The sequence below is a fragment of the Paroedura picta genome, chromosome 1 (genome assembly GCF_049243985.1).
Source record: "Paroedura picta isolate Pp20150507F chromosome 1, Ppicta_v3.0, whole genome shotgun sequence".
NCBI lineage: Eukaryota > Metazoa > Chordata > Lepidosauria > Squamata > Gekkonidae > Paroedura > Paroedura picta.
Genome location: NC_135369.1, coordinates 22937571 through 22948819, shown reverse-complemented (window position 1 = coordinate 22948819; position 11249 = coordinate 22937571). Strand labels below are relative to the sequence as shown.

The 11249-nt window shown below is 46.0% G+C and overlaps 2 protein-coding genes across 2 annotated transcripts; one reads left to right on the top strand and one right to left on the bottom strand.

Annotated features, from left to right (window-relative positions):
- Positions 1-505: 505 nt before the first annotated feature.
- On the bottom strand, positions 506-4523 carry MRPL49 (mitochondrial ribosomal protein L49). The gene is made up of 4 exons (XM_077327281.1): positions 4370-4523; positions 2950-3115; positions 2291-2415; positions 506-730 (listed from the first exon to the last, which is right to left on the bottom strand). The coding sequence occupies exons 1-4, from the start codon at positions 4463-4465 to the stop codon at positions 584-586; spliced, it is 534 nt and encodes a 177-aa protein (XP_077183396.1). The 5' UTR covers positions 4466-4523; the 3' UTR covers positions 506-583.
- Positions 4524-5610: 1087 nt separating this feature from the next.
- FAU (FAU ubiquitin like and ribosomal protein S30 fusion) lies at positions 5611-10023 on the top strand. The gene is made up of 5 exons (XM_077327295.1): positions 5611-5770; positions 7012-7094; positions 8380-8524; positions 9088-9143; positions 9857-10023. Exons 2-5 carry the CDS (start codon positions 7020-7022, stop codon positions 9980-9982), a joined length of 402 nt encoding a protein of 133 aa, XP_077183410.1. The 5' UTR covers positions 5611-5770; positions 7012-7019; the 3' UTR covers positions 9983-10023.
- Positions 10024-11249: the final 1226 nt, after the last annotated feature.

Genomic DNA, 11249 nt, shown 5'->3' with positions numbered 1-11249 from the left:
CAAGCCCTGCAGACTTAGTGTTTTTGTCAGCTATTACAGCCAAAACAATGTTTTTCTGTGGCCCTGTGTCAGAGTGCTGAGTATGCAGACTTATGTCATACCCAGCTTTTGCTTTCATACTGAGAAGGCAGAGTGGATGCAGCTGGTTCACTGCGCCAAAGACATCCCATTTAAGACAAGAAGATCATAAGAGGGACGGGTGATTGTGTTGTATCTAAACAAGCCCAGCTCCCTTGTGACCAGATGTCGCAAATAATTGCCTCTACAAAATCACATCCAGATGATCAGATTCAGCATACCAGATCCAGGGGTCCCGACCCCCAGGTTGAGAACCACTGCCCTAGCCGAAAAGCAAGGATACTTGTGATTTTTCCTCCCTCAAATTATTGAGGGCATTTGCTAAAATCACAATTTAGGAGTATGTATTTTACGCACACTATTTACATTATACGCCACCTTGAGCTCCATAAGGAAGAAAAACAGCTAATGTTTTAAGCAAGTAAAATATTGACATGTTCCTGTTTAATTCCTTCACAGTTAACAACTCTTTATATAGGAGGCCCTTTTGCCAAGTCTGTTTTATTTAAAAACCTTTGTCCATCAGCCACTCCTTCAGTTCCACATCAAAATAACCTCTGATGCGAATAAAACAGGCAATTTCATTGACTTGGGTGTCTGGCGTCCTTCCAGAAAGCTCTGAGAGGAACTCCTTTACTTCTGCCTCAAGGGCCTGTAGGAGAGAAGGAAGAGAGGGGAGTTTAGTCTCAGTTCACATAGTCTCTAAAGAATCCCATCTCATCTGAGCTACAAGCTGTTTAGTCATGCAAACCTATTACAAACAAGAATCACACTCGGGTTCCTGGCGGAGTGAGCTATTGATAACTGCACTCCATCCAGAATGACTAGGCCCGCTTCCTTGTTTGGACCCTTCCTGCCCAGCCACAGGACCTCCGTCTTTGAAGGGTTGAGATATAGACAACTCTGCTTGAGCCACCTCATCTCTGCTTCCAGGCATCTGGGTAAGGATTCTGGGGAGAACCAGGGCGGCCATCCATCAGGAGGAAGAGCGGAATGTCATCTGTGTATTGGTGACATTCCAGCCCAAGCATCTGGACCAGCTGAGCAAGAGGGCGCATGAAGATATTAAACAGGAGAGAGGACTGCTCCCTGTGGGACTCCACATGTGAGCTGATAGTGGTTAGATATTCTCTCTCCTATAGCATCACTTGGCATAGTGACAATGGGAAGGCCAAATGATTGCAGGCAACAAGCCACAGGACTGGGCCTATTCCCTCTCCCCTGGAGTTCTCCTAGCCCAGCTCTCACACTGTGACTAGCAAGGAAATGTCTTTAAAATCATGACACATACTTAGCACAGCAGCCCTTTGCATCAGTTTCTAATAAGGGATCACAAAGTAATTGCAAAATCAGGGACTAGAGGGGATACTTCCTTTAAGCCCTTTATGTACGGCGTCAGCTTCCCCGCACTGTACACACAGGAGCGGGGCATGCTGGGCTGCCCCGGTGTAGCACATGCATGCTTTACACCGGGGCCAGGAGGGCCGGATCCCTGCCGGCGGAGGTAATGGAAGCAGCGGGGGTCAGGGAGGTGAGGAGGGGCCAGGCCCCCTCCACACACACTGGTGGGGCCAGGGGGCTGCCCTTGGCAGCTCTGTGGCTCCACGAAGCCCGCAGGGACACCGTAGGGTCAGGCTGGGCGGGCCGACAAGCCTGGCGCTAGCGGCAGCCCGCCGCAGCCCGGCTAACCCAGGAAGCTGCGGAAGATCCCGCGGTCACTTCCATAGCCCTGGGCCGGGAGGCTCCTGCACTGGCAGCGAGAGTTATCGGTGATTTTAACCGAAGTGCTCCTGCTGCCAGTGCGGGCCTTCTGGCCCGTGCATAAGAGGTCTTAGAGAAGGAAAACGTCCAGATTGGGCAGAAAAAGTGTTATGGGGCGTTGTCACTCAGAAAAGAGAACATGTGCTGATAGAAGTGATAAAGCAAGGGTTGATGCAGGCAGTGTAGGTAAACTGGAACAGAAGTGATACAGGGGAAATCCACCCAGTTAAGTTTGTCAGGAACTGGAATGGACTTGCCAGATTTGGGTTTTTTTTAATGTATTCTTTGTCTGAGAGCATGAGATGTAAGCTCCAATAAAGACCTCCGTTGCAAGAAATGAGTGAGTCTCTTGACAGGGAACCCTACCACCTAGCAGTTGAATGCTGTGCTGGGGGGCTGTTATGCTCCCTATCCTCTGCCATCACAAGACAAAGAGGCAATGAACACCTACCCAAATATCACCTTCAACCTTCCTGATAAGTGTCATCTTTCTGTTGCCATGGGTAATTTCTTTGTAGACAGGAATGTTGTGCATGCGGGACCGCCGTACGAAATACGGGAGGTCAGGAGGGGGATCTGACAAGAAAGCAGAGAAAAATTGAAAGACAAACAAAATGTTACAGTGGAAGGAACAGGACGCCCATTTAAAGCACAGAATGCAACAGCCTGCTAAAACCTAAGCTGCTCTAGATCTGATCAGTGCTGACCTAGAGCTCCCGCAGACTCCAGGGACATCTGTTCTGCAGGGAAAAGGGCAGACACAAATATGCTTAAATAGATCACCAACCTGCCACTCTACTAAATCCTCAATTTGTGTAACTTGTTTCCACAACAACTACTGATGTTCTACCAAAGATGGGGAAGAAAGGTGATTTGGAGCAGTAGTGGGCAAAGAAAGAAGAATTGAGTTACTCCAAGTTGTTTGTTTACTTTGTCAGATCATCGATGCACTCCTACAAGGCAAGGCCTCTGTTGTTCCAGCAGCGGAGGATCTGTCTAACAGTGCAGCAATGGGGCCACTAGTCCAAGACTCTACCAAAAAATGGCCTAAACAAGTCCATGTCAGGTTTATATTCTCAAAGTTTCCAACCTGTTTCCCATCATATCTACCTTGTGGGGGTCTCCACCCACAAGGGGTGGGGTATATGTCATGTTTGGGTGGTTCTGGTACTCTGGAGGGAGGTATAAGCCTCTCCACAAATCTGAATTCCTCAGTAGATTCAACAATCCCTGGATATGGTAGCTTTTCAAGGTTGGGTTCAGTCGTCTCCTGGCTCTGAAACACAGAGATTGCAGTCAACACACAATGTCTCCACTAAGAGCTATTTCCCCCCCCCCCCAAACAGGCTATTGAGAATTTTAATTGTTTAGCTTGTACTGCTCACAAGTGAATGACAATGACAATATCCATGCAGATGGTCCCAGGTTCTGCCTTTAACATTTCCCATTAAAAAGTTCAAATAGCAACTTCTGTGAAAGACTTCTACCTGAAACTTGGCGTAGCTACCGACAGTCTAAACTGACGATACTGAGATTGATAGTCTGATTCAGTATAACAAATGTTTAAGGCGTCCATCACAAAAATTTGTCACAGATGTGGTGGAGGAAGAAACTCTGGACACAGTACATTTGCAAAAAGCTCTTCCAAACTCTTTTGACACATGAGAGTATACATTTCCAGGGTGCCAAGAAAGGCAGCAAACAGTGTCTGGGTCGGCAGTTTGGGGCTAGGATCATTAGAAGCACTTTTGGAGAACTTGCCAGGCCTACTCTGAGCTCACCTTTGTTGGCAGGCATTCATTTTGCCTTGGGAATAACACTGTGCTGACTGTTACGCTCTCTCAGTACGTACGTTTATAAACACATAAGTTATCACAAAAGACCTCTATCCTAAAGGCACGAAAGCAGGTTCAAATCCCTGCTGGGCCATGAAGCTTACTGAGGAACTTTGGGCCCCTTGACCTTCCCTCACAGGCTTTGTATTAAGGATAAAAGTGGGGAGGAAGAACACATTCCACTCAGAATACACTGGAGATACGCAGAGGGGGTGGTGACAATATTTATTTGAAACATTTATATGCCAGCCTTTCTCTCTCTCACACACACACATCTTGTAAACGATGCTCTGTAGTTCCTAATAAGTCCAGTATACAGGTAGGAATCACTCCCCCCCCCATTCCTCTGTTTCGCTTTGCTGACAGAACTCTTTTAAGAGGTAAGGAAAGGAAGGGGAATTTCTGCCTCTATCAAATACCACGCAAAAAGATTCCTGGGCATGAAAAAGCTAGTGTTTCCCCCCCTCCTCCTTCAGGTTCGTCTACGCAGGCTCTCCAGTTGTCCATGGACTGCAATGACCATGAGCTCCTACCAGCATGCAGCTGGCAGGGGCTCATGGTCATTGTAGTCCATGGACATCTAGAGAGCCGCAGTTTGCTACCTAGGGCGTCCTCCAAGTTTTGCTACCTTCTCTCCCCACAGCCAAGGCACGCCTGCCCAGTCCCACGGAAGCCTCCCCGCGTGGATCCCGTACCAGATGGGCCGCTCCTAAGGGCAGCACCCGTCGCCTTCGTCCCTCCAGCCACAGTGCCCGCCTCAGCCCCGCTCTCGCCAGCGCAAGTGCCGCCATCCGCCCGCCCGCCCGCCCGGTCCCTTCACGCAGTGGCCGCTGGGAAGGATCAGGAAGTGGGCGGGGGGGAGTGCCATAGAGATAGAAACATCCGAGCGTAAAACCTTGCATAAACTCCCGGTAAGACTCGAAAGCCACCTCTGCCCAGGAAGGCAGATTCAAAAAGGTCGTCGTGCGGGCGGGCCTGAAGCAACAGGACAAAATTTGAGTCCAGGGGAAACCTTGAAGAGCCGGGAAGTTCTGCTGAAGGCGTGAGCTTTTGGGTTCTTCAGACCAACACTCAAACCCTGAGTCCTTTAAGAGCCACGCAGTTTTACTTCAGGGGGGCCAGCAGCAAGAGGAGCGTACTTAGGGCCGTCTCTGCATGTCTGTATCAGACATGTCTGTGAACTATAACTGAACTCAAAAGGGCTGATTAGCTGTTTTAGCAAAGAATTATCGTATGGCGTCATATGACTTAATTTGGATATTATGACACAGTTTACTAATTTGCCACAATTTGCTTTTGCCTTATATTTCCACTGTTATGATGGTTGTTCATTAGTCTGAGGAAGAGTGCATGCCCCCAAAAGCTCACGCCTTGAAAAAATATGTTGTTGGTCTTAAAGGTGCTATTGGACTCAATTGTTGTCGTGCTACCTCAGTCCCCCACGGCTACCCACTTGAATCTATGCGTGTATCACAGTTGAGTGTCAATATAATGCATACAAAAATACACCAAATCTTTTGACCCGGGCTGCCCATCAGAAGCGGGTGTCAAAGGGATGGTCCGCAACAGAACAGTCAGATGCGGCAGAGCCTTTCAGACCAGTTCAGAGTCCAGTTCAGAGGAAGAGTGCTTTCACTCGAAAGCTCGCGCCTTGAATAAATCTTTGTTGGTCTTAAATATAAAAATCTAAATAAATAAATAAATAAATAAAATAAAGGTGCTACTGGACTCTGATTTTGGTCTGCTACTTCAGACAAACACGGCTACCCATTTGAGACCAACAGGATGTTCAGCGTCTAAGCTTTGGACAGCCAATGTAGGGAGATTTCTGAATCTGAAATGCCAGACGCTGCGTGTCCCTTAAGCCTTTTTCTACCTCTATAGGAAAAGTGGCTGCGCGGAGTGATGACGACGCCAAGCTGACAATTTGTGTTCGTGAGGAAGGGTCGGCGTGATCCTCGAGAACGGGCCCTTCCCCAGTGCGCCTGCGCATTAGAAGTCCCGCCCCTTCCTCCTTCCTCTCTCTCATCTGCGTGCGCGGGGCAGCGGCAGTTTCCTTTTCTCTCCGGCCTCCATCTTGGGACGCTGCGCGTCTGGTGAGGCTAAAGGGACGGGAGCGGGATTGGCGAGACCCACTCGCTCGGTGAAACGGAGGGAGGGCGGTTTCCCGGTTCTTCCCCCAGATTTTCCCGGGGTGAAGATAAACGGGTCCCTGAGCTTGCACAGAGAGGACTTAATGCAGAGGTGGCCAAAGTATGGCGCTCCAAGTAGCCAGGGGCTACAGTGATCATGCTGCCAGGGGATCATGGTAACTGTAGTCCATGGGGAGCCACATTTTGGCCGCCCCCGGCCTAGTGGATAAGGACTCCCAGGTTCTCTTTGGGATGGGGAAGGAAGAGAAGGACTCAGGGCTTGGTGAGTCAGAATGTTTTGAAGGAAGGTTGCTGGGGGTTAAAAGTCAGAACTGCTGGCTTCGGTTTATTTCGGAGGAATCGGAGCTGGGGTCCAAATGGGCAGGTTTAAACCTTGGAGAGAGGAGGGGATGGGCCTAGGCTCCCGGTGTTGGAAAGTGGGGGGAAGTTAACTATGGTGGTGAAGGAAAGAGGTTAGTAGTTCTGAACTCCTAGGTGCTGCTTTCTCTTGGGAGTTTGAGGCTTCAAAGAATTCTGAAGGGAAACTAGTAAGAATTCAGACCCATGTGTTCTGTTTCTAGTGAGGATTTTTTTGTGGGGGAAGTGTGGGAGATGGCTCTGGTGCTCTTGGGTGGGTCAGTGGGAGAGATGGGAAGCAGGGGTTATTTGCTGAGCATGGCTTCTGATTCTGCAAATATAATGATAAGAAGCATTTTAAAAGGAAGGAATAAGGATCCTTGGTCCTTTAAGAAGGAGAGTTGGGAGTGGATCTCTTCTCTTAAGATGCAGAAATGGTTTGTCTTTCTCTCACTATCCTAACGTCTCAGCGAAGTTTAGAGAGGCTTTTCCTGGTCCGGTTGATGACACTGGACATTTGGAGGAAAGTGGTTCTTGCCTCTGTCATGAACAGTATCTAGGGTGACAAAAATAGAATCCAATAGCACCTTTAAGACCAGCAGAGATTTATTCAAGGCATGAGCTTTCGTGTGCATGCACACTTCCTCAGACAAAATGGAACAAGGATCATGAGAGTACACATATATATATAAAAGATAAATTAGTGGCACATTAGTAAACTGACAAAACTAATCAGTCCTAGAACAACATGGCTACCCACTTCAGAATATCTAGGGTGGTCCTTCTGGCCTGGACTCCGGTCTTCAGTGGGTAGAAAATCTTAATATCGCTGCTCTTTGTCAGTACAGCTGGAACCATGCAGCTCTTCATTCATGCACAGAATCTGCACACTGTTGAGGTATCTGGGCAAGAAACAGTTGCTCACCTAAAGGTAAGGACTTGTTCACCTGCCTTCTTGTGTTCTCCCCCCCCCCCCATCATTGTGCTTGAAGGCTTATATCCTCACTTTTAATCAAACCAACACACTTAAAAAGAAACCGTTCCAGATGCAACAGGGCTTGCTGGTGAAACAACTAAGAGATGCTGACATTGATTATCTCTGGGGTTGTTGCTCTCTTTAATGAGGCTTACAGTCAGTATTCCCTCTAAGCTCTGTGTAAGTTGTGCTCCCAGGTGGGTTCCAGCTCATTAACACAGGAAAATCTGCTCAGAATGTGAACCTTTCTACTCAGTGGGGGAAACATTACAGAGAGCATTGCTTACACTGAACCCAAGGGGAAGCAGTTCCTCCAGACAGTGTGATGCCACTGGGAAGCCAGAAATGAGTCCTGTTATCTTTGTGTGTTGCTTGTAGGTACCAGATTTAGAGCTGGGAAGAATTCATCCCACATATGTGCTTTGTGCTAGATTTTGAAATACTGATTTTGGGGGGGGTGGGGGGTCACCTCTTTAATAGCAGCTAGATTCACCATGAGCCGCAGGTCCTGAATTGCTACTTAGTCATTAAGCTTGCTAAATGATCTTGGGCCAGTTGCTCATGTTTCTAATCTCTCCTTACCTAACTTATCCTTTGTGAGGATAAAAAGAAGGAGGGGATAACCGTGTTTGTGGTAAAAAAGCAAAAATGGAAACCAAGCTGTTTTCCTTATGAAAACATACTTGGGGAGGGGCAGTTTGGAACAGAAATAGACTGTGGTTAGTAATCCATTTCCCAGTTTGCTGGATTTTGGCTGTCTCTTTCCTCCCTCCCCAGTTCCCTTTCTGTTTTCCCACTGGGAATGTTTTGGCCCCTGGGCGCGCAGCTGGGAGCACAACAGAAAACATATCATTTTGGTGCAGATGCCCACCTCTTAATGTTGTTTTTCCCGTGGAAGAGGCTGTTGAGGATTTTGTGACATGTTTTTTATGTAAACTTGTACTTCTACAATTAGACTTTACTACCAGAGAGCAGGACCTATTCTGCACACAATAGATAATGCACTTTCAATGCACTTTAGAAGTAGATTTTCCTGTTCCACACAGGAAAATCCAACTGCCAAACCACATTGAAAGTGCATTATTTTATGTGTGCGGAATGGGCCCTAGTAGGACAAGCAAAACTTAAAGATCTGCTCAGTTTTTCCATGTTTGCCTGAGGGCCTCTTACTGTTACCCTATTTTTTGCTACTGTGTTGATGACTAGGTTGGTGCATTTCCTTGATCTTTATTTGTCTCAGGCTCACATCGAGTCCTTGGAGGGCATCGCATCTGAGGATCAAGTGCTTCTCTTGGGTGGGACTCCCTTGGAAGATGATGCTGTTATCAACCAGTGTGGTATCAGTGACCTCACAACTGTGGAGGTTGCTGCCCGCATGCTGGGTGGTAAGTGTGAAGTCTTAGGCTTTCTAGTCAGTTTCAGTTGCTTGAGGCAGATGAAGCAATGGCAGGTGCCCTGGGGTTCAGTTGGGAGAATTGGATGGGGTCTTGAGGTTGCCCCTGAGGATTGAGACCATGTCCCTGTATAGGGCTGTGGTGGGCTTAAAAACAGGCTTTGCTGGTAGTCTGCCTGCTTTGAAGCAGCTAAATGTTCAGCATTTGAGCCAGCGTGGTGTAGTGGTTAAAAGCAGCAGCTTCTAATTTGTCAAGTCAAGTTTCATCCCCGGCTCCTCTGCATGCAGCCAGCTGGGTGGCCTTGGGATCATCAAAGCCCTGAAGGTGCCACTCTCATAGAGCAGTAGCATCAGGACCCTCTTGGCCCCACCTACCTCACAGGGTTGTGGGGAGAGGAGCGGAAGGCGATTGCAAGTCACATTGGGACTCCTTTGAGCAGTGAAAAGTGGGGTATAATATTTTAAGTTATCAAGCTCCTTTTTCGGGGGAAGAGTTACATTCTTGACTACACTAACAGTGGCCTTGATTGCACTGTCTTTGTCTTTTCTTCCCAGGCAAAGTCCATGGCTCCTTGGCTCGTGCTGGCAAAGTGAGAGGCCAGACTCCTAAGGTAAGCAGTCAAATATCACTTAAATGGGCATTGTGAATGGAATATGTGTATTTCTTCATGTTTGACAGATTGTAGCTTTCAAGCATCTGCTATTGAAGCACTTTTGGAAAGAGGCTGCCTACATCTGCTCAGCTGTTTTCTCCTTCCCTCAACAAATGGAGTGACTACTGTCTTCTGAGCAGCCAGTATCAGTGATGCTGACAGCTATTTTAAGTGTAATTTTAAAAGTTTTAAACTAATGGATTGTACATGGTAATGCATTGTAATTGTAAGATGGTGAGTCTGAGATAGGCGGTATACAAATTAAATGGAGAATTGATCCAGAGGTATCTGAGGAGGCTTTTTTTTTTAAAAAAAAAAAAGGTAGAGGCACCAACAGCTATGCTACAAATTTGGTGCCTCTCCTCACCTCCCCCCCCAAAATAAACAAAAAAACCAAAAAAGTTTCAGGCAGATTGAACCAGGCCTAACACACATCCCTGTTCTTTGCTTGGGGTGCTGTAGGACAGCCAGGAATCCACCATTTGCAGCTTTTCCTGTTATGGGTCTATCCACCAGCAGGGAAGAAACCACCGGTGGATGGGTGGAACACAGTCATGGTTACTTGAAGTGATAAAATGGCTCTGTGTTAAGTGTGTGGGGAAAACAGAAGCTATGGCAGATTGGTAGGGTTTCTGCCCTGTGGCTTGATGCCTTTTTTCCCACTCGCTCAGGTTGCAAAGCAAGAGAAGAAGAAAAAGAAGACTGGCCGTGCTAAGAGGCGCATGCAGTACAACCGCCGCTTTGTCAACATTGTGCCAGGCTTCGGCAAGAAGAAGGGTCCCAATGCCAACTCCTAAATAGCGCCCTGTTTACCTAATAAATCAGATATTTGCTTGGACCATTTTCCTGATGTGGTTTCTTTGGGGATAGGTGGGGCTGTTTTATTACTAAAAAGGTTTTATGCCATCTGGGCTCAGTGCTGTAGCTAATCGGAGCTGAATAGGCTAGACGTGAGGCCCGCTAGTCATGAACAGGAGAGTCCTGCTGGATTGGATTAAAGCATGCGAAAGAGGGCCAGTCGAATGGAAATATCCAAAACAGAAACATTTGACCAAAAAATCAAAAAAGTAATCTCTTTGTTTATGATTTGTTTATGATTGTACCAATTTATTGAAAAAGATGAATAAATTCAGTTGTTAATATTCAATAGATATTATCTTCATATCCGTGTTGCCACGTATATAGGCATGAAAACATAAATCAAACCAAAATAGGTCCCGGATAAACAAAATTTTTCTCAATAGCCCGTTGTCAGTGTTCTTCAGTGGTTTCATCTATGAACAATTATTACAAAATACTAGTATTTACATGTGTGGTATTTCCTTAAATAAAGCTAATATACTTTATTTAAGGAAATACCACACATGTAAATACTACTACTTTTAAATACCACCTACTTTTAAATGAGTCATGTCTCAATATCAAGTATTTCTGGGAGAAAATATACAAATTCAGAGTAAAGCATTTGTAAATACATAACAAAAGACATTAACAGCCATATCTTGAATATTAACAATTGAATGTATTCATCTTTTTTCAATAAATTGGTACAGTCATAAACAAAAAGATTCCTTTTTTGATAGCCAACTGGTCGAATTTTTCTATATTGGATTGGATTAAAGGACTGTCCAATCCAGGGACTGGGAAAGAGAGGAGAAACAAAGTTTATCTGGTAAACTGTTCTGGCTGACATCCTTGGAATGGAATAAACTAAAAGAAAACTCAAGAAAGGACATTGTTTGAAAACATTCTTTATTGTTTGAAAACATTCTTTATTGTTTAATTCCATAAGGATTAAACAATCTTTTTTTCTTGTTTTGATCTTTATGCTGTCAAACTTGTTTTCAAGTTGTTTCTTTGTAGACCTCATTAAAGTTGGATTGAAGTCTATAATGGCTGCATATAAATCTCACCAGCTATTTTAACTACATTCATTAATCCTTCTGTCCATCTCCTAATAAATACATCTGTCTCCCCACTCTCACCAGTAAGACAGTCAGAAGGCTGGCCCTGGCTGGTCGAGAGGGTGACTTTGGTGTTTGTTTTTTTTTTGTTTGTTTATTT

Coding starts and splice junctions, on each gene's coding strand:
- MRPL49 (XM_077327281.1), bottom strand. CDS start 4,465: ATGGCGGCACTTGCGCTGGCGAGAGCGGGGCTGAGGCGGGCACTGTGG. Junction 3,116..4,369: donor CCTTAGGAGCGGCCCATCTG/GTACGGGATCCA, acceptor TCTGTGTTTCAG/AGCCAGGAGACGACTGAACC. Junction 731..2,290: donor AGGTTGAAGGTGATATTTGG/GTAGGTGTTCAT, acceptor TCTCTCCTACAG/GCCCTTGAGGCAGAAGTAAA.
- FAU (XM_077327295.1), top strand. CDS start 7,020: ATGCAGCTCTTCATTCATGCACAGAATCTGCACACTGTTGAGGTATCT. Junction 8,525..9,087: donor TGCTGCCCGCATGCTGGGTG/GTAAGTGTGAAG, acceptor TTTTCTTCCCAG/GCAAAGTCCATGGCTCCTTG. Junction 9,144..9,856: donor TGAGAGGCCAGACTCCTAAG/GTAAGCAGTCAA, acceptor CCACTCGCTCAG/GTTGCAAAGCAAGAGAAGAA.